General features: G+C 49.2%; 1 protein-coding gene across 2 annotated transcripts in view; it reads left to right on the forward strand.

Annotated features, from left to right (window-relative positions):
* The window catches only part of LOC140188841 (tyrosine-protein kinase receptor UFO-like), an 87,448-nt gene that overhangs the window by 52,060 nt on the left and 8,218 nt on the right, over positions 1 to 27,170 (forward strand). The window contains exons 6-12 of one of the 2 annotated variants that reach the window (XM_072245493.1): positions 1,349 to 1,444; positions 4,777 to 4,857; positions 7,989 to 8,081; positions 9,113 to 9,228; positions 11,671 to 11,780; positions 16,552 to 16,711; positions 25,290 to 25,426. In XM_072245493.1, coding sequence (XP_072101594.1) covers positions 1,349 to 1,444; positions 4,777 to 4,857; positions 7,989 to 8,081; positions 9,113 to 9,228; positions 11,671 to 11,780; positions 16,552 to 16,711; positions 25,290 to 25,426 — 793 coding nt within the window. The remainder of the gene's footprint in view (positions 1 to 1,348; positions 1,445 to 4,776; positions 4,858 to 7,988; positions 8,082 to 9,112; positions 9,229 to 11,670; positions 11,781 to 16,551; positions 16,712 to 25,289; positions 25,427 to 27,170) is intronic. The other variant, XM_072245494.1, reaches the window with a different exon arrangement.

Below are 27,170 nucleotides of genomic sequence, written 5' to 3' on the forward strand. Positions count from 1 at the left end.
TGAACACCAGCGTGTTTCAAGGCTGTGTGCTGAGCCCTCTTCTGTACTCCCTTTTCACCTATGACTATGTTCCTGTACATGGTTCTAACTCCATAATCAAGTTCACAGATGACACCATGGTGGTTGGCCTGATCAGTGGAGATGACGAGACTGCCTACAGGGACGAGGTTCAGCACCTGGCCGTGTGGTGTGCCGACAACAATCTGGCCGTAAACACCCAGAAGACCAAGGAGATCATTGTGGACTTCAGGCATGCCAGGAGTCACACTCACGTCCCCATCTACATCAACGGAGCTGTAATGGAGCGTGTATCAAGCTTCAAATTCCTTGGTGTCCACATTTCCGAGGATCTCATCTGGTCCCTGAACTCCTCCATCCTGATTAAAAAGGGGCAACAGTGCCTTTATTTCCTGCGGAGCATCAAGAAAGCTCACCTCTGCCCCAGGATACTGACGGACTTTTACTGCTGTACCATTGAGAGCATACTCACCAACTGCATCTCAGTGCGGTATGGCAACTGTCCCGTATCGGACCGCAAAGCACTCCAGCATGCGGTGAAAACTGCCCAGCGGATTATCGGCACTCAATTGCCCACCATTGAGAACATCTACCATAAACGCTGCCTGGGCAGGGTGAAAAGCATTATCGGGGATGCATCTCACCCTAACCATGGACTTTTTACTCTCCGCCCGTCCGGTAGGCACTACAGGATCCTCCGCTCCCGCACCAGCAGGCACAGGAAGAGCTTCTTCCCTGAGGCTGTGACCCTGCTGAACCTCACATCACAGCGCTAAGCAGTATTGCATCCATATTGTACTGTCTCAGAACTTTTATATTTGTGTGCTGTAGCACTTACTTTTTATTCGCAGTTATTTTGTAAATAACACAATTCTTTGCATTTCTGGTCAGATGCTAACTGCATTTCATTGGCTTTGTATCTGCACTCGGCACAATGACAATGAAGTTGAAAATAAATCTAAGTCTAAAACTACGTGAAGATTAGATTTATTTTTTTCATGTGTACTTCGAAACAGTCAGTGAAATGTTTTGTTTGCGTCAACCACCAACACAGTCTGAGGATTTGCTGGGGGCAGCCTCCAAGTGTCGCCTTGTTTCTGGCACCAACATGGCTTGCTCACCAGCCTCTGAGGATCCAGGGTCAAGTTGGAACGGCCATGATTATATTGAATGGTGGGTCAGGTCAGAGAGGCCAACTCCTTTTCCTCGAGTGCTTGCGTTTCTTCCTACTTGCTCTCGCCCTTCCTTGTGTGCTGCTTCCACTTGCCCCTCAGCAAGCTCACCTCCTCGTTGCTCGCTGCTCTCTGACCGGACTCTGCTCTGTTTCTAGTGAAGCTCTTGGGAATCAGCAGCTCTCTGAGACTCAACCTGGAGAAGGTGATGGTGGATCGGCGTTCCCTGTCCCTGGCCCAGCTTCTTGGTACAGGTAGGCAAGGAGAGGCATGAATTTATATTGTGTAACTTGGGGGCATCCCAACCTGCCCCTGCCCCTCCCGCTCCTTCCATTTCCCCACCACCCCATCTCTCCTCATTTCCCCCTGTCTCTCCATCACCCCATCTCCCCGTTTCCCCCTTTCTCCCCTTCTCCAGTCTCCCCATCTCCCCATCTCTCCCCATCTCCCTCCATTTCTCCATCCCCCATCTCCCCCATCTCCCCCATCCCCATCTTCCCCATCTCCCCCATCTCCCTCCATCTCCCTCCATCTCCCTCCATCTCCATCTCCCTCCATCTCTCCCCATCTGCCCCCATCTCCTCCCATCTCCCCCCATCTCCTCCCATCTCCCCCCATCTCCCTCCATCTCCCTATCTGCCCCTATCTCCTCCCATCTCCCCCATCTCCCTCCATCTCTGACAGCAGATTGCCAGAGTTCACTTTTCCTGGGCCGGTCTGTCAACTTGTCGCCAGTTGTCGCCCACCTTCGAAGATCCTTCCTCTCTCAGGAAAGAGGTCTTTGGAGCTTCTGTTGGCGTCTCTGTTACTCTGGGTTTTTATGGGATGGGGTTCCTCACCCCCCCATGCCCAACCATCCTCCTTTCGCAGCCAGCTGCGGGACCTTTCATGGCAGAGTTGCATTCCAACTTGCTATGAGCCAAATGGCGTACTTTGGAAATGTTGTAGTTAGATACTGCATCAGTTGCACAAAGCAATGAAGAAATGATTGGTTTATCTCCCCTTTTGCCATTGGTTGAAGAGGTGATTATTGGTGCTAGGATATTAGATAGATCTCCCACGCTCTTCCTTGATATAGCGTCTGAAAAAGTCACATCCAAATCAGGGAGTAGATGAATGCCATATAGCACAAGAGATTCTGCAGATGCTGGAGATCTTTAACACACACAAAATGCTGGAGGAACTCAGCAGGTCAGGCAGCACCTATGGAGAGGAGTGAACAGTTGACGTTTCGGGCCGAGACTTCACGAGTCCCGATGCAGGGCCAACGCAGTCTGAGAATTGTGCGGGGCGGGGTGGGAGGGGGCAGCCCGCAAGAGTTCAAAAAGGTTCAGAGGTTCATTTATGATCAAAGTATGCGGCATACAACCCGGAGACTCGTCTTCTCCAGATAGTCACGGGACAAAGAAAAGCCACGGAAGTCGTTCAAAGGGAAAACACGAAGCCCACACCCCCACACAAAAAAAGAATGGTGGCACGGTTGTCAACCCCCAAACCACCACCCCCCAATGGAAAAAAAACCTAACAAAACACAACAAGAACATCAACCCCCCCAAACCCCACCCGCACTAAACAAGCTAACAAACCACGCCAAACGGCAACAAGAAAAATGGCCGCCACGCCGCTGGCGCCGACATGGCATGCCCACAACCCACTGGCCCTAACCGTACGTCTTTGGACTGTGGGAGAAATTCGGAAAAAACCCATGCGGTTGTGGGGAGGACATACAGTCCCCTTATAGACAGAGGAGAGAATTGGACCCAGATTGGTGATCATTGACGCCGTAAAGCGATTGCATTAACAGCTAAGCCACCACCCCCCTTGTGGAGTGTTCACCAGTGGGTGCCCTCATTCGTCCTATCCCTTGTGTGTGTTGGTTACCCTCTATCCCCTGACAGCACTGACAGCTGGATGAGTACAACCCGCGTCAGAACTTGAGGCATTGCCTTTTGAAAACGTGCAGCAGGATAGGGAGGCTAGCTTCCGGAAGGGAGCTGGATGACCTTACAGCCCTCTGCAGCGTTTTCCTACACTGTGCAGCGGCCGCCCTCCAGGCAGTGACTAGCGGGGTACCGCAAGGCTCAGTGCTGGGACCCCAGCTGTTTACAATGTATATTAATGACTTAGACGAGGGAATTAAATGCAGCATCTCCAAGTTTGCAGATGACACGAAGCTGGGCGGCAGTGTTAGCTGTGAGGAGGATGCTAAGAGGATGCAGGGTGACTTGGATAGGTTGGGTGAGTGGGCAAATTCATGGCAGATGCAGTTTAATGTGGATAAATGTGAGGTTATCCACTTCGGTGACAAGAACAGGAAAGCAGATTATTATCTGAATGGTGGCCGATTAGGAAAAGGGGAGGTGCAACGAGACCTGGGTGTCATTATATACCAGTCATTGAAAGTGGGCATGCAGGTACAGCAGGCAGTGAAAAAGGCGAATGGTATGCTGGCATTTATAGCGAGAGGATTGGAGTACAGGAGCAGGGAGGTACTACTGCAGTTGTACAAGGCCTTGGTGAGACCAAACCTGGAGTATTGTGTGCAGTTTTGGTCCCCTAATCTGAGGAGAGACATTCTTGCCATAGAGGGAGTACAAAGAAGGTTCACCAGATTGATTCCTGGGATGGCAGGACTTTCATATGAAGAAAGACTGGATCCACTAGGCTTATTCTCTCTGGAATTTAGAAGATTGAGGGGGGATCTGATTGAAATGTATAAAATCCTAAAGGGATTGGACAGGCTAGATGCAGGAAGATTGTTCCCGATGTTGGGGAAGTCCAGAATGAGGGGTCACAGTTTAAGGATAAAGGGGAAGCCTTTTAGGACTGAGATGAAGAAAAACTTCTTCACACAGAGAGTGGTGAATCTGTGGAATTCTCTGCCACAGGAAACAGTTGAGGCCAGTTCATTGGCTATATTTAAGAGGGAGTTAAATATGGCCCTTGTGGCTAAAGGGATCAGGGGGTATGGAGAGAAGGCAGGTACAGGGTCCTGAGTTGGATGATCAGCCATGATCATACTGAATGGCGGTGCAGGCTTGAAGAGCCGAATGGCCTACTCCTGCACCTATTTTCTATGTTTCTATACCAGACTATGATGCAAGCAGTAGAACGCTGTCCACGGGATATCTGTAGAAATTTGCTGAAGTCCTTGGTGACGTACCAAATCTCCTGAGACCCCTAATGACATGGCCTCTGGTGTGACTTCTTCGTAATTGGATGGGTACGTTGGGCTCAGGATAGATCTCCAGGGACTTGAGATTGCCTGCCTTTTTTTCCTACTGCTGACCCCTCCACCTGAACCAGCAGCTGTTTAATGGTCTGGCCAGATCCACGTCCCATCCCTACTGCTCTGTGTTCCCGCCGGAGCTTCCGACCGTCTCCATCCTCGGTCTTTCCGGCTCACTGTCCCAGGGCCTTCGCAGTTGGCCGTGCCAAACCTTCTAGAGGGGCCACGTCCCTCGAAACTATTCCAAGCATTTGGTGGATGGGCAAAAAAAAAACCTTTTAGCCTTCGAGCCGTAAAAGGAGGAACTAATATTTACTAGTCTGGTGATTGATGCTACTTCATAATCCTGACTTTCAGGAGAGTTCGGCTCCGTCTACCGCGGGACGCTGATGCAAACCGGTAGCTTTGGCTTATGTGTCGCGGTGAAGATGATGAAACGTAAGTTCCAACTTGGCGGGGGTCAGATCTTCACGGGCGCGGCCGGTGACTGCTGTACTGGGAACGAGCTCTTCTCTTTTAAAAAAAAATTGGCCGCGGGGTTCGATTCCCGCCGCGGCTGGCCTGTGAGGTGTTTGCATGCTGCCACCCCCCCCCCCCGTGACCGCGTGGGTTTCCCCCGCGTGCCAGAGACGTACAGTCCGGTGGTTTAATTGGTCACGTGGGTGGAGTTGAGTGGCGCAGGCTCGTTGGGTGAGAGAGGTACAGTACTTTGCAGCAACTCGAAGTAAAATTGCCCAGACTGAGACCATTTAATCCTTTGTTGGTCCACTGGAACCTAGAATTAAAGAAAAGTTAGAACTTGTCCGTGGCATTCAAGAAAGTGTTGTTTTTTAACTAATCACACCTTCCAGCACTTACGTGTAACACGTGTACAGCAAACAAGCAGGCCCTTCAGCCATAAGACACAGGAGCAAAATCAGGCCATTCAGCCCATCGAGTCTGCTCTGCCATTCCACCTTGGCAGATTGCCCCCCCCTCAGCCCCATTCTCCTGCCTTCACCCAGAAGCTTTGCCGCCCTGACGAATCAACCTCCGATTTGGCCTTGGCCTCCATAGCTGTTCGTGGCAGCGACTTCCACAGTTCCACCACCCTCGGGCTAAAGGCAATTCCTTCCCACCCCGTTTCTGAACGGCTGCCCCTCGAATCTGAGGCTGTGCCCCCGATCCTGGACTCCCCACTACAGGAAACATTCTCTCCGTGTCCTCTCCGTCTGGGCCTTTCAGTATTCAGTAGGTTTCAGCGATATCCCCCCTCATTCTTCCGAGCTTCAGGCAGTTCAGGCCCGGATCCGTCAAAAGCTCCTCACGCGTTAACCCTTTCACTTCCGGCTGAAGGGCCTGCTCCTTTGCTTTCCACCCGTGCTGGGTTGAGCATTGAGTTGGCAACTTGCTTAAAAAAAAACAGGCAAGAAAGCGAAAGAAACGGTCAGGCTGCTGCCCGCCGCGCCACAGGGAGCGGAGATGAACAGCAATAACAATGGGAATGCGAGACACGGTTCTCGTGCACCTCAGAATGTGTAACAGCAATAAGCAAATTCTCCAATTTAAGTTCACCTTTTTAGTATTATCCTACGTCACATGTTGGTTACAGCAAGACCGGAGGCCATTCAGCCTGCTGAGACTGTACTATCTCTCGGTGGGAGGAACTCACCTCACCCCACTCCCCCCCACCTTCACCCCTCACAGCACGACAAACCCTTTCTTCTCGTCCACTGATCCAGCTTTCTTTCAAATGTCACCATTCCTCCTTCTCCCCTGGCACCTGAACTTCCCCAGTCCCGGGTTGTCTCCTCTGCATCTTCTCTAGCATGATCGCATCCTTCCTCTCGCGTGGTCACCAGGACCTCGCGCTGCGCTGTCCAAGATTTATGAAGTTGGAGCATCACCTCCCTAGTTCTGTATTCAGTGCCCTGACTACCAAAGGCCCATAGGCCTTCCTGAAGTCATTATCTACCTGTTCCAGACATCCCACCTCTCCCGGAAGTTCCAGGAGTCTCCCACATATTAATAGAGGCTCCCTGATGCCCGCAAATTATATACAATGTCCTGGAAATCAATTTTCTTTTAGAGTGAGCGAGAGAGAGCAAGAGAGAGCGTGTGTGTGAGAGAGAGAGAGAGGAGCGAGCACGAGAGCATGACAGAGACAGAGAGCGCACGAGAGAGAGTGACCACGAGAGAGAGAGAGAGAGCGAGCATGAGAGCGTGAGAGAGACAGAGAGCGCGCGAGAGAGAGAGCGACCACAAGAGAGAGAGCAACTTGGCAGAGTGTTTCAAAAAAAGAAAATATAAAACGTATGTCACCCCAGATTACACTGAAGTAAACCCCTGCCTAATAGGGGTCAAAAATAATGACAGTGTTGCTCGCTGCACTGTTTGCAACAGTGACTTTTCCATTGCCCATGGTGGGTTAAGACTGTAAAGGACATGTTGAGGTGAGTTTAACAGGTGTCATTCGTTCATTAGCATAGCTAATGTTATTTAAACTAGCTGGCTAGCTGCTAAGAAGCTACTCTATTGCAGACATCCCACCTCTCCCGGAAGTTCTGGGAGTCTCCTGCAAATTGATGGTGCTACCTCCCTGAAATGAGTTATTGCAGGGAGGGATGTCTGCTGTTACCACTTCCAAGGATAAAGGGATTAGGAACCCCAGGAAGCAGGTAGATCCATTAAAACACAAGAGATTCTGCCGATGCTGGAAATCCAGAGCAGCACTCACACAAAATGCTGGAGGAGCTCAGCAGGTCAGGCAGCATCCATGGAGTGGAGTAAACAGGCAACGGTTTTTAGGCTGAAACTCATGAACCCTGATGAAGGGTCTCGTCCCGTAACATCGACTGTTTATTCCCCTCCACAGTTGCCGCCTGCCCTGTAGAATTCTTCCAGCATTTTCTGTGTGTGTCACTCAACCTGGGATTCATGGACCCCTTGCTCAATGGTATTCGTCTGTGACATAAAAAAGGTTGGAAATCCTTGCTCTGGACCCACTAAGATTACATACAGTGGAAGTGAACGGGAAGGGGTGAGTGTACTAGGAGTGAACGGGAAGGGGTGGGTGTACTGGGAGTGAACGGGAAGGGGTGGGTGTACCTGGAGTGAACGGGAAGGGGTGGGTGTACTGGGAGTGAACGGGAAGGAGTGGGTGTACCTGGAGTGAACGGGAAGGGGTGTGTATACTGGGAGTGAATGGGAAGGGGTGGGTGTACTGGGAGTGAACGGGAAGGGGTTGCATCCATTGGAATCGAGCATGCTGGAAATGAATAGGAAGAGGCTGAGCCTGTTGGGGTTGAGCAGGATGAGAAAAACTATCCTCCATTGGGATATACTGTATAAGAGGTCTGGAAAATGGCTTTGATGATCACTTTGGGATGAAGGTGAGAAATATCCCACAATAATTCCAAATCATTCTTGGTGGGACGGCTTGCCAACTGTGCCTGCAATTCCTTGTTCTAATGTTCTGACAGCAATGCAGAGGCATCCACCACCAACCTGGGGCCCCAGAACCAGGTTCCTGCAGCCTCCGTGACCCAGCTTGCATTTCACAGCTTTGACGCTCTCTCCTCCTCTTCCAGAGGGTCTCTATTCGAAGCCGGAACTGGAGCTGTTCCTGAGGGAGGCAGAGCTGATGCAAGCCTTCGACCACCCAAACGTCCTCAGACTTATCGGTATGAAATGCATTCCCTGTACAGTCGTTTGCAAAACCTGTGGCACGGGTGTCCGAAAACCTTAGCTTCAGCAACACTAAGGAAGGGATTAAAATAAGAGTGAGCACAATGCAAGTCAACCCAGTTTCTTGATCTCTCTGCTGTCTATAAACAACCCCCCCAGGTTCAATTCTGACCCCTGATGCCACTTAACGCTCCGCAGGGCCTGACTGTTTAGGGATAATTCCTGGGGGCGAAGCTCAACGTCTGCCTCTCTCTGGGTGAGCCTCTTTCTCCAGAGCTTTCTGGCCACCCGCTAAGGACCCTCCTACTGATGGGACCCCACTAATTCTACTGAAGAGCCTGAACTGAGAAACACACATCAAGTGCGAGGGGACTCGGCAGGCCAGGCGGCATCCGTAGAGGGGAATAAACAGCCGATGTCTTGGGCCGAGACCCTTCAGGGAGCAGAAGGTGTGGGGAAGGAGTTACAAGCTGATGAAATAAGAAGCTGGGAGGTGATTGGTTGAAGAGGTGAAGGGCTGAAGAAGGAGGAATCTGATTGGAGAGGAGGAGGGGGAACAAGATGGAGGCGATAGGCAGGCAAGGAGAAGCAGGATGAAGAATGGAAAAAGGGGGAAGGGGGAGAAATTACCAGCTGTGAGAGAAATTGAGGTTTGTACTGTTAGGTTGGAGAATGAGGTATTGACCAGGGAAAAAGTATGACGAAGCAGAGGAAACCGCAGGTAAAATGGCTGAGGTGTGTAAAAATAACACGGGGCCGAGACAGGCTGTGTAGTATGAAACCTTTCTCCTTACTAGGGGTCTAAACAAGGTTTAGGAGGCTGCGAGGAGACCTCAGCCAGAGGGTACCTGGAGTCTGGAACACACCACCTCATGGGTGACAGAGATGGAGGCTCTCCTCGCGTGCTGGTGCGGCTGAGTGTTTGCCGGAAGATCACCCGAGGGAGGTGAAGAACTGCCGGCGTTTCGGGGTGGGTCAGGACCGGTCTGCAGATAAACTGGTAACCTCCTGCCCTTGTGCCCCGTAGGGGTGTCGATCGAGGACTGCCTCGAGGAGCAGGTGCCAGTTCCGATGGTGATCCTCCCCTTCATGCCCCATGGAGACGTCCGCTGCTTCCTCCAGAGGCACCGAAGAAACGCCGAGGTAACCTGACACTCGGGGCGCAGCCAAGGGGGTCCACCGCTAGTCCCTCTTTGTAAGCCTCAGCGCATCTTACACAAGTCCTGGGACATTCTTCTTCCCTTTCCGTGAAGCCCACCGGAAGGAGGGAAAGACATGTCACGAGAAGGGATATTCAATTTCCCAGTCCTTATTTTCTTTTTATATTACTTGGAGATACAGCCCTAAAACAGGCCCTTAGCCCATTTACATCCATGTGACCAATTAACCTGCTAACCGGTCCGTCTTTGGACTGTGGGAGGAAACCGGAGCACCTGGAGGAAACCCATGCGGCCACCAGGGAAAACGTACACACTCCTTGCAGGCAGCAGTGGGAACCGAACCCAGACGAGTGGTGCTGTAATGGCGTTGTGCTTATAGCTACCTTCCTCCAAGAGGATCACAACCTTGTCGCAGGGTTTGGAGACTTGCCTGCCTCAACGACCCGGAGAGCTGCGTTGGCTGGAGTCAGGGCCTTGTGCTTTGGCTCTTGGGAGGGTCATCCATGCCAAACAGGGTCAAAGGGTAGAGGCCAGACTGAGAGTGGTCCACGGGTCCTCCAGGTTCGGGGCCGACAACCCTGACTGGTCGAACAAAGCTGTTACGGAAACAGCCATGAAGAATCCTTCTACGTCTGAGTGCGACGGTATTCAATAGGCAATAGACAATAGGTGCAGGAGTAGGCCATTCAGCCCTTCGAGCCAGCACCACCATTCACTGTGATCATGGTTGATCATCCACAATCAGTACCCTTTCCCTGCCTTCTCCCCAAATCCCTTCACTCCACTATCTTTAAGCACTCTATCTATCTCTTTCTTGAAAGAATCTAGAGAATTGGCCTCCACTGCCTTCTGAGGTAGTGCATTCCACAGAACCACGACCCTCTGTGTGAAAAAGTTTTTCCTCAACTCTGTTCTGAATGGCCTACCCCTTATTCTTAAACTGTGGCCTCTGGTTCTGGACCCCCCCCGCCCAACATTGGGAACATGTTTCCCGCCTCTAGCGTGTCCAATCCCTTAATAATCTTATATGTTTCAATCAGATCCCCCCTCATCCCTCTAAATTCCCAACCGTGCCCGTCCTTCTTACAATGCACCAGTGTGGAATTCTCCAGACTCAGTGACAATAAACTTCTTCTATATTTGCCCCCCCATCCTTTTCCTCTTGCCATTTGGACTCCCCTCTTACCCCCTTCTCCTCGCCAGCCCGTCACTTCCCTCTGCAGCCCCCCCTTCCCTTTCTCCTCCTGGCCCACTCTCCTCTCCTATCAGATCCCTCCTTCTTCATCCACCAATCAGCTCCCAGCTTCTTTCCTCTTGGTCCCCCTCCCCCTCACCTGGTCTCACCTACCGGCTGAAATCTTGTACTCCTCCTCCTCCTCACCCCACCTTCTTATTCTGGCTTCTGCAAACCCCTCCACTTTTCTTCCAGTCCTGATGAAGGCTCAAAATACCGACTCTTTATTCCTCCCCACAGATGCTGCATGACCTGCTGAGTTCCTCCAGCATTTTGTGTGTGTTTTTATTTATTCATTCATTCATCTGTCTGTCTATTTATCTATCTATCTATCTACTCTATCTGTCTACCCATCTGTCCATCCATCTGTCTGTCTATTTATCTATCTGTCTATCTATAGATATTGATTTAACTATCTATCTTAACTATCTTTCATTCTATCTGTATCTCTCTATCTTGTCTATCTATTCACTCTATAGCTATCTCATCTATATCTGCCTGTCTGTATCTCTCTGTCTATCTGACCATTTTCTCTATCTAGCTATCTGTCTACCTGTCTATCCTGTCTTGTCTTTCACCAGCTGCCGCCGCTGGGCTATAAACGTGCAGGAGCACTGTGTGGTTTAGTGCCTTGCTCAAGGACACAACACACTGCCTCGGCTGGGGCTCGAACTCGCAACCTTCAGATCGCTAGTCCAACGCCTTAACCACTTGGCCACGTGCCACATCTATCTATATCTCTCTCTGCCTGCGTCTGTCTATCTACCCGACCACTTTATCTTTCTGGCTATCTATCTGTCTCTATCTTCTATCATTCTGTCTATCTATATCTCTCTGTCTGTGTCTGGCTGTCTATCCGACCACTTTAGCTATCTAGCTATCAATCTGTCTATCTCGCTATCTTCTTTCTATCTATATCTGTCTGTCTATCTGACTGTCTTATCTATCTGTCTATCTGTCTAGATACAGTGTGGAATAGATGCTTCCTTTCAGCCGCACTGCCCTGCAATCCCCCCCAATTTAACCCGATCCTAACCGCAGGATAATTTACGTTGCCCTATTAACCGACTGGCATCCACAGCACCTCTTGTATTAGTGATTAACTGGCATTGAACAATGTGTTGGCTGACTGGTAACTGGAAGGGATATACTCACGTTTGGGTTCTACCTCTTCCCACCCCCTCTTCCTAGCATTTGCCAGTGCAGATTCTGTTGAAGTTCATGGTGGACATAGCCGCTGGGATGGAGTATCTGAGTAATCGAGGCTTCCTGCACAGGGACCTGGCAGCTCGGAACTGCATGTGAGTGGAGAGTGGGTGGGAGGGAGGAGGGCGTTGAGGAGAGTGACCATCGGATGTCGTTCAGAGCTTGCTGGGGCGAGCCGGACTTTGCACATCTATGCTCGGGTCGTTCTATAGTAGAGAGCATCCTAGCAAGCTGCATCACGGCAGGGTACGGGCACTGCACTGCGCCAGGCAGGAAGCCTCTACAACTGTCCAGCGCACCACCGACACCAGCCTCCCCTCCCCACCATCAAGGACATATATATATATATATACACACACACATACAGAAAGGGGTGCTGGAAAAGGGCCAGTAACATCATGAAGGATCCCACCCACCCTGCTCACGGGCTGTTTGTCCCACTCCCATTGGGGGGGGGGGGGGAGGCTGCATAGCAGAAGCATTTGCTCAATGTATGCCACACCCTGTGGCACAGGTGATCATGCTCTCTTCAAAACCATGGCCGTTTCGGCAAATTTTTCTACCGAAGTGGCTTGCCATCGCCTTCTTCTGGGCAGTGTCTTTACGAGACGGGTGACCCCCCCCCCCCAGCCATTATCAGCAGAGATCGTCCGCTGGTGTCAGTGGTCGCATAACCACGATTGCGAACTGCTCCGACTGCTCGTACGACCGTCCACCACCTGCTCCCATGGGTTCACGTGACCCTGATCGGGGGGAGGGGGGGCTAAGCAGGTGCTACACCTTGCCCAAGGGTAACCCTCAGGCTAGCGAGGGGTAGGGAGTGCCTCACACCTCCTCTGGTAGGGTGGTAGGGACATATCTCCACCCCACCACCCACACACCAGGACCACCAGACTCAAAAACAGTTCCTTTCCCCAAGCAATAAGGCTGATCAACACCTCCACCCACTGACCCACCCCTCCACACCGCCCAACCACCACTACTTTATCATTTCCTGTCAGAGTCACTTTATCTACAGACACTCCTGTGCCCAGCATCACTTTATGGACATACCATCAATCGATGTGTATACGAGCTATCGCATGTATTTATATTTAGATTAGATTAGATTATGAGGACATGCAGTCCTCTTTTATTGTCATTTAGTCATGCATGCGTGTTAAGAAATGATACAATATTCCTCCGGTGTGATATCACAGAAACGCAGGGCAGACCAAGACTGAAAAACTAACAAAAACCACATAATTATAACATATAGTTACAACAGTGCAACAATACCATAACTTGATGAAGAACAGGCCATGGCACAGTAAAAAAGTTCAAAGTCTCTCGAAAGTCCCACATCTCACGCAGACGGGAGAAGGAAGAAAACTCTCCCTGCCGTGCCCGACCACAGTCCGACTCTGAGTCATCCGAAAACTTCGAGCCTCCGATCAGCCCTCCGACACCGAGCACCGAGCGCCATCTCTACCCGAACGCTTCGACCTCAGCCTCGGCCACCAGCAGCAGGCAAAGCCGGGGATTTTGGGGCCTTCCCTCCGGAGATTCTCGATCGCCCAGTAACAACGGCAGCGAACTGGGCATTTCAGAAATTCTCCGGATGTTCCTCTGTGCCTTCTCACTTCTGTCTCCGTCAAATCAGAGTTGTCCACGGCCCCTATTTAACAGAGACGATATCATTTCACCGGAAAGCTGTGCTATGGAGGGTTTTTTATTAATGTGTTTTTTTTTGTTCTGCATCGGATCTGGAGTACAATTATTTCGTTCTCCTTTACACTTGTAACGTACTGGAAATGATGTTAACCAATGCTGAATGTGGCCGTCAGCTGCTGTTCAGAGTTGGGGGGGGGGTGTGCTACGTAACGCCCATTTGGTTTACGGTAAATCCAACATGTCAAAAAACTGAGGAAGATAAAAGATCAGATCAGAAACACAAGAGGTTCTGCAGGTGCTGGAAATCCGGAGCAGCTCGCACAAAATGCTCAGCAGCCCAGGCGGCATCTGTGGAGGGGAATAAACAGCTGACGTTTCGGGCCGGGACCCTTCTTCAGGACTGGAAATGAGGGGGAAGGAGCCAGAATAAGAGGGTGAGGGAGGGGGGCGAGGGAAGGGGTGGGAGTACAAGCTGACAGGTGATAGGTGAGACCAGGTGCGGGGGAAGGTGGCCGGATGGTGGGGCGGAGGGACGGATGAAGTAAGAAGCTGGGAGGTGATAGGCGGAAGAGGTAAAGGGCTGAGGAAGAAGAAGAAATTTGATTGGAGAGGAGAGTGGACCACAGGAGAAAGGGAGGGAAGAGGGGAACCAGAGGGAGATGATGGGCAGATGACGAGAAGAGAAAGGGGTAAGACGGGAATGGAAAAGGAGGGAAGGGGAGGGGGAGATATTACCGGAAATTAGAGCATTTGATGTTCATGCTGTTAGGTTGGGGCTACCCAGATGAAATGAGGTGAAAGCCAGATTTCCTGGCAGACGCCCATTTTCAACTCCACTTCCCATTCCCATTCCAACATGTCAGTCCACGGCCTCCTCTACTGCTGCGATGAGGCCACACTCAGGTTGGAGGAGCAACACCTTATATTCCGTCTGGGTAGCCTCCAACCTGATGGCATGAATCGATCTCTCAAACTTTAGATAATTGCCCCCCCCACCTCAACTTCACCTTTCCCCATTCTTCCCTCTCTCACCTTATCTCCTCACCTCCCTCTGGTGCTCCTCCCCCTTCCCCTTCTTCCATGGTCTTCTGTCCCCTCCTATCAGATTCCCCCTTCTCCAGCCCTTTCTCCCTTTCACCAATCGAGTTCCCAGCTCCTTACTTCACCACTCCCCTCTTCCAGTTCCACCCATCACCTGCCACCTTGTACATCTTCTTGCTCTGCGCCCCCACCTTCTTACTCTGACTTCTCCCCCCTCCCTTCTCAGTCCTGATGAAGGGCCTCGGCCCGAGGCGTCGACTGTTTGCTCTCCATAGGTGCTGCCCGGCCTGCTGAGCTCCTCCAGCATTTTGGGGTGTTGCTCCTCACTTAGATAACGATTCCCCTCTCCCTGCCCCCTTCCTGCTCTCGGTCCACAATAGAGACCCATATCAGAATCAGGCTTATCGTCACTCACATACATCATGAAATTTGCTGTATAGAATAGTCGCCTCTACTTCCTGAGGAGGCTGAGGCCCTTTGGAGTATGCAGGCCTCTCCTTCACACGTTCTGCCAGTCTGTTGTCACCAGTACAATCTTCTTTCTTTCTTTTTAAATCTTTTTATTAATTTTCAAAATCATAAACAAAATAACTATGTTGATACAAAGAGATTGGGGTAATCTTATAATTAATAAACATATACAAAAAAGATTTCAAATAACATAGGTATAACAGACTTCCAAACTCATGATAAAATTAATCATAAAAAAGAAAAATAAATAAAAAGAAAAAAAATAATGTACAAAGAAAACCCCCTCCCCCCCAAAAAAAGAGCTAAATACTAACACAAAAAAATCAAACGGAACAAAACAGGGCTAGACCAATATCTTAAATCCAACACGTTCAGTAATGTCGTCAACTCTGCTCCTCTATTCGTATATTTTAAGTTAATAAGGAAGATTCAGAAAAGTCAAATTACATCATACAAAAATGTTGCATAAAGGGTTTCCAAGTTTCTTCAAATTTAACCGAATTCTTTAACTCATATGTTTTGGTCCTGTCCTCTTCTAGAAAAATATTGGAAGATATTTTTGATATTATCTCAACAGTTCTGTGTTTTGATTTACAACTCCATCCTATTACGGCAATTTTTGGATTGCCAATGGTAGAACATAGATCTTTATCTTCTTCAGCCTGTCGGATGATAACATTTGTTACTTTAATGGCCAGAAGATCCATGTTATTGAACTGGAAGGAAATCAATCCTCCAACTACACTCCAATGGTTTTCCCAAACTATATTAAGTTTAAATTTAGAAGTGATATTTTTGATCCTTCGGCCTGTACAATCTTCAATGTGGTGGTGTGCTGGGGCAGTGGCATCAACACGGTGATGCCAACAAGCTCAATAAACTGATTAGAAAGGCTGGCTCTGTTATTGGAGTCAAACTGGACACAATGGAGGCTGTGATAGAACAAAGGACCCTACGGAAAATCCTGGCAATTCTGGACAACGTTTCTCACCCTCTGCATGCCACCTTGGCTGAACAGAGGAACACTTTTAGTAACAGACTGAGACAGCTGTGCTGTTCCACAGAGCGCGATACGAGGTCATTCTTACCCTGGGCCGTTAGGCTCTATAATGAGTCAACCTACTGCGGGGGGAAGTGATGACCCTCCTGTTAGACTGTTTGAGGTAACTTATTTTTATTCTTTCTTACTTCTCTTCTAATATTTGTATACCTGTGCACTTGTAACGCTACTGTGGCACTGTCATTTCCTTTTGAGCAATAAAATATCTATCTAGAAGCCATGAAATTTGATTTTTTTTTGCAGCAGTACAGTGCAACACATAAGATTACTGTGCAAAAGTCTTGGGCACCCCAGCTGTATATCTGATGTGCCTAAGACTTTTGCACAATACTGTACGTCACCAGATATGAACACCGAGATTCATTTTCTAGTGGGCATTCACGGTAGAACAAAGAAATACAATAGAATCAATGAAAAATTGTCCTTGGACTGACAAGCAACTGGTGTGCAAAGGAGAAAAACTGTGCAAATCCCAAAAAATAATAATAAAAGTCTGTATTTATCTATCACACTCAAAGTGATAACTATCCATGCTCTATAGACAGAATCGGACGACAGCTTTCTACCTGAGTACACGAATAGACCCCTCACTCTAATATCCATCCCACTGTGCTTTGCCCCCCCCCCGCCACCCCCTGCAGGCTGTGCGGTAGCATGCGGGTCTGCGTGGCGGATTTCGGCTTGTCCAAGAAGATCTACGCCAGCAACTACTACCGCCAGACGGCGGTTTCGAAGATGCCGGTGAAGTGGATGGCGATGGAGAGCATGGCAGAGATGATCTTCACCACGAAGAGCGACGTGGTGAGCCGGACTTTAACACACTTCTCTGGGTCGGGGTGGGGGCTTGGACGGGAATTAGCTTTCTCTTTATTTCCCGCTGTGAAATTAAATATCCTGGCAGGGAGATTAGCGAGGGCTACTGAGGTGACTTTAAATTAGAATGGTTGGGAGGTGGGAATCAAATTAAAGAGGCTAGGCGAGGGGAGGTTAGTTCACAACAGGGGGATGGGAACCAGTGCAGAGAGACAGAGGGGTGTAAAGTGAGGGTAGAAGCAAAAAGTAGTAAGGAGAAAAGTAAAAGTGGCAGGCCGACAAATCCAGGGCAAGCATCAAAAAGGGCCACTTTTCAACATAATTGTATAAGGGCTAAGAGAGTTGTAAAAGAGCGCCTGAAGGCTTTGTGTGTCAATGCAAGGAGCATTTGTAATAAGGTGGATGAATTGAAAGTGCAGATTGTTATTAATGATTATGATATAGTTGGGATCACAGAGACATGGCTCCAGGGTGACCAAGGATGGGAGCTCAACGTTCAGGGATATTCAATATTCAGGAGGGATAGACATGAAAGAAAAGGAGGTGGGGTGGCGTTGCTGGTTAAAGAAGAGATTAACGCAATAGAAAAGAAGGACATAAACTGGGAAGATGTGGAATCGATATGGGTAGAGCTGCATAACACTAAGGGGCAGAAAACGCTGGTGGGAGTTGTGTACAGGCCACCTAACAGTAGTAGTGAGGTCGGAGATGGTATTAAACAGGAAATTAGAAATGTGTGCAATAAAGGAACAGCAGTTATAACGGGTGACTTCAATCTACATGTAGATTGGGTGAACCAAATTGGTAAAGGTGCTGAGGAAGAGGATTTCTTGAAATGTATGCGGGATGGTTTTTTGAACCAACATGTCGAGGAACCAACTAGAGAGCAGGCTATTCTAGACTGGGTTTTGAGCAATGAGGAAGGGTTAATTAGCAATCTTGTCGTGAGAGGCCCCTTGGGTAAGAGTGGCCATAATATGGTGGAATTCTTCATTAAGATGGAGAGTGACAATAATATGGTGGAATTCTTCATTAAGATGGAGAGTGACATAGTTAATTCAGAAACAAAGGTTCTGAACTTAAATGGGGTAACTTTGTAGGTATGAGATGTGAATTAGCTAAGATAGACTGGCAAATGACACTTAAAGGATTGACGGTGGATATGCAATGGCAAGCATTTAAGGATTGCATGGATGAACTACAACAATTGTTCATCCCATTTTGGCAAAAGAATAAATCAAAGAAGGTAGTGCACCCGTGGCTGACAAGAGAAATTAGGGATAGTATCAATTCCAAAGAAGAAGCATACAAATTAGCCAGAAAAAGTGGCTCACCTGAGGACTGGGAGAAATTCAGAGTTCAGCAGAGGAGGACAAAGGGCTTAATTAGGAAGGGGAAAAAAGATTATGAGAGAAAACTGGCAGGGAACATAAAAACTGATTGTAAAAGCTTTTATAGATATGTAAAAAGGAAAAGACTGGTAAAGACAAATGTAGGTCCCCTACAGACAGAAACAGGTGAATTGATTATGGGGAGCAAGGACATGGCAGACCAATTGAATAATTACTTTGGTTCTGTCTTCACTAAGGAGGACATAAATAATCTTCCAGAAATAGTAGGGGACAGAGGGTCCAGTGAGATGGAGGAACTGAGCGAAATACATGTTAGTAGGGAAGTGGTGTTGGGTAAATTGAAGGGATTGAAGGCAGATAAATCCCCAGGGCCAGTTGGTCTGCATCCCAGAGTGCTTAAGGAAATAGCCCAAGAAATAGTGGATGCATTAGTGATAATTTTTCAAAACTCGTTAGATTCTGGACTAGTTCCTGAGGATTGGAGGGTGGCTAATGTAACCCCACTTTTTAAAAAAGGAGGGAGAGAGAAACCGGGGAATTATAGACCGGTTAGCCTAACGTTGGTGGTGGGGAAACTGCTGGAGTCAGTTATCAAAGATGTGATAACAACACATTTGGAAAGCGGTGAAATGATTGGACAAAGTCAGCATGGATTTGTGAAAGGAAAATCATGTCTGACGAATCTCATAGAATTTTTTGAGGATGTAACTAGTAGGGTGGATAGGGGAGAACCAGTGGATGTGGTATATTTGGATTTTCGAAAGGCTTTTGACAAGGTCCCACACAGGAGATTAGTGTGCAAACTTAAAGCACACGGTATTGGGGGTAAGGTATTGATGTGGATAGAGAATTGGTTAGCAGACAGGAAGCAAAGAGTGGGAATAAATGGGACCTTTTCAGAATGGCAGGCAGTGACTAGTGGGGTACCGCAAGGCTCAGTGCCGGGACCCCAGTTGTTTACAATATATATTAATGACTTGGATGAGGGAATTAAATGCAGCATCTCCAAGTTTGCGGATGACACGAAGCTGGGCGGCAGTGTTAGCTGTGAGGAGGATGCTAAGAGGATGCAGGGTGACTTGGATAGGTTGGGTGAGTGGGCAAATTCATGGCAGATGCAATTTAATGTGGATAAATGTGAAGTTATCCACTTTGGTGGCAAAAATAGGAAAACAGATTATTATCTGAATGGTGGCCGATTAGGAAAAGGGGAGGTGCAACGAGACCTGGGTGTCATTATACACCAGTCATTGAAAGTGGGCATGCAGGTACAGCAGGCGGTGAAAAAGGCGAATGGTATGCTGGCATTTATAGCGAGAGGATTCGAGTACAGGAGCAGGGAGGTACTACTGCAGTTGTACAAGGCCTTGGTGAGACCACACCTGGAGTATTGTGTGCAGTTTTGGTCTCCTAATCTGAGGAAAGACATCCTTGCCATCGAGGGAGTACAAAGAAGGTTCACCAGATTGATTCCTGGGATGGCAGGACTTTCATATGAAGAAAGACTGGATGAACTGGGCTTGTACTCGTTGGAATTTAGAAGATTGAGGGGGGATCTGATTGAAACGTATAAAATCCTAAAGGGATTGGACAGGCTCGATGCAGGAAGATTGTTCCCGATGTTGGGGAAGTCCAGAACGAGGGGTCACAGTTTGAGGATAAAGGGGAAGCCTTTTAGGACCCAGATTAGGAAAAACTTCTTCACACAGAGAGTGGTGAATCTGTGGAATTCTCTGCCACAGGAAACAGTTGAGGCCAGTTCATTGGCTATATTTAAGAGGGAGTTAGATATGGCCCTTGTGGCTACGGGGATCAGGGGGTATGGAGGGAAGGCTGGTGCAGGGTTCTGAGTTGGATGATCAGCCATGATCATAATAAATGGCGGTGCAGGCTCGAAGGGCCAAATGGCCTACTCCTGCACCTATTTTCTATGTTTCTATGTTTCTATGTAAACGCTGCTTAGCATTGAAGCAACTTCCTCACGGCATGAGCATTAATTTTGATAGGTTCCGGTAATTTCTCCCTCTTACCCTCTCAGCTGCCCATCACCTCTCTCTGCTGCCCCTCCTCCTTCCTTTTCTGCCACTCTCCTCTCCAATCAGATTCCTCCTTCTTCAGTCCTTCAGCATTTCGGCCAATCACCACCCAGCCTCTTGCTTCATCCGCCCTCCTTGTTCCTCACCTGGCTTTACCTGTCACCCTGTCCTCCCTTCCCTTCCCTCCCCTCCCCACCTTATTCTGGCCTCTTGCCCCCTCCTTTCCAGTTCTGATGCAGGATCTCAGCTCCACAGATGCTGTCTGACCGATTGAGTTCCTCCAGCGTTTTGTGCGTTGCTTTGGTAAAGCTGTGGCAGGAATTCACTACAATGGGACCAGCTCGCCTCTGGCAGGCATAAGTAGGTCAAATCTGATCTGCTGAAGAGTTGGTTAGCATTGGAGTCGGTCTAGAAGACCGGGGCTAGGCTAACTCCCAGGATGACATGGTAGTCCTGTCATGTACGATTAAATAGGAATCAGGTTTAATACCGCCGACAAATGACGTGGAACTTGTTAACTTTGTGGTAGCAGTATAATGCAGTACATAATAACAGAGAGGAAAAAAACTGTGAATTACAGTAAATATCTTAAATAGTTCCTGGGTGTCAAGATCTCTGAGGACCTAACCTGGTTCCAACATATCGATGCAGTTATAAAGAAGGCAAGACAGTGACTATACTTCACTAGGAGTTTGAAAAGATTTGGCATGTCAACAAATACACTCAAAAACTTCTATTGTTGTACTGTGGAGAACATTCTGACAGGCTGCATCACTGTCTGGTATGGAGGGGCTACTGCACAGGACCGAAAGAAGCTGCAGAAGGTTGTAAATCTAGTCGGCTCCATCTTGGGTACTAGCCTACAAGGTACCCAGGACATCTTTGGGGAGCAGTGTCTCAGAAACACAGCGTCCATTATTAAGGACCTCCAGCACCCAGGACATGCCCTTTTCTCACTGTTACCATCAGGAAGGAGGTACAGGAGCCTGAAGGCACACACTCAGCGATTCAGGAACAGCTTCTTCCCCTCTGCCATCGGATTTCTGAATGGACTTGGATACTAGCTCACTTTTTAAATTATATATTATTTCTGTTTTTTCGCATGATTTTTAATCTATTTGATATATGTATACTGTAGTTGATCTACTTATTTTTTTCCTTCTATATTATATATTGCAATGAACTGCTGTTGCTAAAGTAACAAATTTCATGACACATGCTGGAGATAATAAATCTGATTCTAATAAATAAGTAGAGCAAAAATAGAAATAATAATGTAGTGAGGTAGTGTTCATGGGTTCAGTGTCCATTCAGAAATTGGACGGCAGAGGGGAAGAAGCTGTTCCTGAATCGCTGAGTGTGTGCCTTGAGGGTTAAAAGGGTTAAATTTGCTTTCTTCGGACTTTAGCAGGTTGAGGGGGCAACCATACTGAAGCGTATAAGATTCTAAGGGAGCAGACTCGATGGGCCAAATGGCCTAATTCTGCTCCTGTATCTTATGGCCTATGTAGGTGCTGGATTGTGTGGTGGTTGTTAACAACATCTCACTGTACATGTGGTATATACGGTAAATTTAAATCTTGTATCTTGAGGGTCAATGGAAGAGGGATTGGCCCAGGGTGGAGGAACCCTACTTAATGGCAGGACAGCCCTGAGAGGCCAAGAGGCTCACTTCTGCTCCCATTTTCCTGTGTATTTATGTCTACAGAGGTAGGGAAAAGGCAGCTAGGCTTTTCAACGTGAAGCACGGTAGGCGTTGGTGAGTGAATGAATGGAGCCACCGACCAACCAGAGTCCCATCCCCTTAGATCATACAGCACAGGCCCTTCGGCCCACAAAGTTCTGCTGACCTTTCTACCTGCTCTGAGATCAATCGAACTCTTCTCCCCCACCCCCCCCCAGCTGTCGCCCTCCATTTTTCTATCATCCATGTTCCCTCCCCCGAGAGTTGTACAAATGCCCCTAATATGTTTGCCTCTACCACCACCCCGGGCGTTCAAATCACAAACAAGAGAAAATCTGCAGACGCTGGAAATCCAAAGCAACACACTCACACAAAATGCAGGAGGAACTCAGCAGGCCAGGCAGCATCCATAGAAAAAAAAGTACAGTCGACCTTTCGGGCCGAGACCCTTCTGAGTAAAGAACTTGCCTGTGATGTTTCCCCCGTGCTTTCCGCCAATCAGCCTGAAATTATTTCTATTAAGGGATGCAGGTCGGTAATTTCTGGCCCAGCGGGCCCTCACTGCCCAATTATACCAAACCCATAAGAAGCTGGAATACGGGAGGAAACACCCAGAAGAAACCCCCACCGTCGCAGGAAGGAAACGCCAACTCTTCACAGGCAGTGCTGGGAATTGAACCCCCCCGGGTTGCTGCTGTTGTGTCGGCATTGCGCTACCATGGCGCCCCACCTTGCGAGCTCGCGCCAACCTCCCCAACGGTTGCCCTGACACCTGCGGCTTGGGAAGGCCAAAGGCCTCTTGGCCTCCCTCGCTCGGGGACCGACAGACACGGGAACGCTATTGAAAGGCCAGGCGTGCCGAAGTGACGCAGAAGGGGAACCGGGACCTGGGGCGGGTCAGCCGTGGTCACATTAAATGGCGGGAGCCATTGTGCCGAGAGACCGGAATCTCCAAAGCCCACAAAACCGTGGTGTAACTCAGTCCATCACGGGAAAAGCCCTCCCCCGTAACCGAGCGAGCAGCTCTGCTACTAAAAAAAAGTAGGAAGAATGCATCATTAAAGACCCCCACCAACCAGGCCATGCTTTTCCCTTGCTGAGGCACAGGAGTCTTCGATCCCACACCACCAGGTTCAGGAACAGTTATTACCCCTCAACCATCAGGCTCCTGAACCAGCGCGGATAACTTCACTCACCTCAACTCTGAACTGATTCTGCAATCTATGGGCCCACGTTCAAGGACCCTACAACTCACGTTCTTAATATCTATCTGTCTATCTATCTACCTAGCTGTCTATCTATCTATCTAACCTATCTATGGGTGTCAAAATGGTTGTTGTGACGTGTCTAGTGTGGTCGTGTTGTGGGTCGTGCTTGTCGCTCTCACTCTCAGCTCCCACCGCTGGTGAGCGGACTTGGGAACAGGAGAGCTGAATGTGTCAGTCTGTCCCTGCCAGTACACAGTCTCTCCTACAGCAAGCCTCCCGTCGTGCCTCCTCACCGGCGACACACGGAAACCGAACTCCTCTCCGACTCGGGCTGAGCTACAGAGGACGGGGAGGAGGTCCGGCCCCTGAACACGTAGCACGCAGGCTCACCGATGTGTGGACACGCCCTGGTGCTCGTGAACCAGATCCCCAGCGATGGGTAAATAGCCCCACTGCCTTGCGGGCAGCCTCGAGAGAGACGAAAGCTACGGGAGTAAAACCCAGACAGCAAATCCGGAGTGGAGCCCCTGAGGCGGCCGGACGTCACCGGACATCCTTCCGGCAGCTCCGGCAGCCGAGCTGGTGACAGACGTATTGCTTCATAAGCTTTCCTTTGGACTACACCAGTGAGGCTGAGACGGGGATCTTGACGACTGGGCATCTCAGGATCTCCACACCTTCCACCCAGGCTTGTGATGATGATCATCACCCATCATGCTTCAAGACAGATGGATGGATGCCAACCAACCATCCAACCACCAACGAACCATCTATCCAACCATCCAACCAACCAACCAACCAACGAACCATCTATCCAACCATCCAACCAACCATCCAACCAACCATCCAACCACCAACGAACCATCTATCCAACCATCCAACCACCAATGAACCATCTATCCAACCATCCAACCAACCATCCAACCAACCATCCAACCACCAACGAACCATCTATCCAACCATCTAACCATCCAACCATCCAACCAACCAATGAACCATCTATCCAACCATCCAACCAACCATCCAACCATCCAACCAACCATCCAACCACCAACGAACCATTTATCCAACCATCCAACCAAAAGTCAATCTAACCTATCGATCTGCATTTGCGCAGTTTGTCTTCTGCATGTTGGTTACTTGCCTGTCTTTGATTCTATTGTCTTTCTTTGTATCTACTGCAAAGGCCTGTAAGAAAATGAATCTATGGTGACATGTAGGTACTTTGGTAATTAATTTACTTTCGACCTTTTGATCTTTGAAAGCTCCGTTGCCGTTTCTCATTTGACACTACGGTTTTGAAGGGATAAAACTGGAGATGGAACTAGAGCCATTCCTTTTGATAATGGCTACTCCACCCTCGGCCAATTCCTCTGCACTCCCCATAGCGTCCAAGATTCTAGTTTACTTATCACATGTACCTCAAAGCCTCAAGGGGCATTTTTGCTGGTTCTGGACCTGTACCTGCCGGAGTTTAGACGAATGAGGGACGATCTGATTGAAACCCGAGTTCTTTGGGCTCAGAGCTCAGAAAAAGTGAGGCAACAGACTTTAAACACCACAAATCGGAGCATTGTTTTCTTATGTCTCCCCTCTCGCTGTGAAACGGGGACACCTCTTTGTTCCTTTATTGGGGGAGAGAGAGAGCCTGTGGTATGTCGAATACCGGGTGAATGAGTAGTCTTTGGGGTACTGCAAGCCTGTGTCTTTATTGATGCTTTGCTGCACGACTGAGTGCTCGGTGGGTTGGGGTGGGGATGGTGCCGATGCTTTTTTGCTGGTGGGGGGGGGGTCGTTGCTTTGCTGCTGCTTGTGCATGGGAGGGGGAGCTGGGGGGGTACTTTGGGGTTCTAACATTTAACTGTCATTCATTCTTTGGGGCACTCTGTTTTTGTGGATGTTTGCGAAGAAAAAGAATTTCAGGATGTATATTGTATACATTTCTCTGACAGTAAATGGACCTGTTGAAATCTATGGAATATTGAAAGGCTTAGATAGAGTGGACTTGGAGAGCATGCTTCCTATAGTTGGGAGCCTAGGACCAGAGGGCATCCCTTTCAATGAGGGAGAATCACTTTAGCCAGAGGGTCGTGAGTCTGTGGAATTCGTTGCCACAGGCGGCTGTGGAGGCCGGGTCATTTGGTATATTTAAAGTGAAGGTTGACAGGTTCTTGGTTAGTAGGGGTGACGGAAGAAGGCTGGAGAATGGGATAAAAAGGGGAAATAAACCAGCCACGATGGAATAACGGGACCTGCCGTTTAATCCACATCCCTCCCCGTTCACAGTGGGCCTTCGGAGTGACGATGTGGGAGATTGCCACCCAGGGGATGACACCGTACCCTGGCATACAGAACCACGAGATTTATGACTTCCTACGGGCAGGGCACCGGCTGAAACAGCCGCCGGATTGTCTCGATAGACTGTAAGTGCCACACCTCCCCTCCCTTGTACGAACGCGATTCTCTGCGCTGGGAAACGGGACAAAGCCCCAGTAAAACCCAGGAGATCGTGGAGGCAGAGGCGGTCAGAGCTGAGTGTGTTCAGCCCAGGCAAAGGACCTTGGGGAGAACTAACAGAGGTTCAGAATTTTAAAGGCTGTTAACTGTGTAGAGGAGAACTTGATTCTAATAATGCACACAAAATGCTGGAGGAACTCAGCAGGCCAGGCAGCATCTATGGAAAAGAGTGAACAGCCGACATTTTGGGCCGAGACTCCTCGGCAGGACTGGAGAGAAAAAGCGGAGGAGTAGATTTAAAAGGTGGAGGGATGGGGGAGAGAAACACCAGGCGATAGGTGAAACCGGGAGGGGGAGGGATGAAGTAAAGAGCTGGGAAGTGGATTGGTGAAAGATTCAGAAGCCACGGAAGAAAGAAAAAGAGGGGAGGAGCACCAGAGGGAGGCGATGGGCGGGCAAGGAGGTGAGGTGAGAGAGGGAGGAGGGGATGGGAAATGGTGAAGGGGTTGTGGGGCATTACTGGAAGTTTGAGAAATCGATGTTCATGCCATCAGGTTGGAGGCTACCCAAACGGAATATAAGGTGTTGTTCCTCCAACTTAAGTGTGGTCTCATCACGACAGTAGAGGAAGCCATGGATGGACATATTGGAATGGGAAATGGAATTAAAATGAGTGGCCGCAGGGAGATACCGCTTTTTCTAGCGGATGGAACGTAGCTGCTCGGTGAAGTGGTCTCCAAGCCACATCGGGTCTCGCTGATATACAGGAGGCCGCACCGGGAGCGCCGGACGCAGTAAATGACCCCAACAGACTCACAGGTGAAGTGTCGCCTCACCTGGAAGGACGGTTTGGGGCCCTGAATGGTAGCGAGGAGGAGGTGTAGGGGCAGGTGTAGCACTTGTTCCGCTTGCAAGGAAAAGGGCCAGGAGGGAGATCAGTGGGGAGGGACGAATGGACAAGGGAGCCGCATAGGGAGCGATCCCTGCGGAAAGCAGAAAGTGTGGGGGGTGGGGTGGCAAGGGTGGAGATGGTGGAAGTTTCGGAGAATTGTGTGCTGGACACAGAGGCTGGTGGGGTGGTAGGTGAGGACAAGAGGAACCCTATCTCTGGTAGGGAGGCGGGAGGATGGGGTAAGAGTAGACGTGAGTGAAATAGAAGAGATGAAGTTGAGGGCAGTGTTGATGGTGGAGGAAGGGAAGACCCTCTCTTTGAAAAAGAAGGACATCTCCTTCATTCTGGAATGAGAAGCCTCATCCTAAGAGCAGATGCGGCAGAGACGGAGGAATTGAGAGAAGGGGATGGTGTTTTTACAAGTAACAGGGTGGGGCGAGGTATAGTCCAGGTAGCTGTGGGAGTGTGTGGGACTGTAATAGACACTGGTGGATAGCTGTCTCTGGAGATAGAGACAGTAAGATTGAGAAGGGGGTGGAAGGTGCCGGAAATGGACCAGGTAAATTTAACAGCAGGGTGGAAGATGGAGGTAAAGTGGATGAAATTGACGAGCTCGGCTGGATGCAGGAAGCAGCGCCAATGCAGTCGTCGATGTAGCGTAGGAAAAATGCGGGACGGTCACCAGCATAGGCTTGGAGCATAGACTGCTCCACGTAGCCGACAAACAGGCAGGCGTAGCTGGGACCCATGGCTACACCCTTTGTTCGAAGGAAGAGGGGAGGAGTGAAAGGAGAAATTATTAAGAGTGCGGCAGGAAC

The sequence above is a fragment of the Mobula birostris genome, chromosome 28 (genome assembly GCF_030028105.1).
Source record: "Mobula birostris isolate sMobBir1 chromosome 28, sMobBir1.hap1, whole genome shotgun sequence".
Taxonomy (NCBI): Eukaryota; Metazoa; Chordata; class Chondrichthyes; order Myliobatiformes; family Myliobatidae; genus Mobula; species Mobula birostris.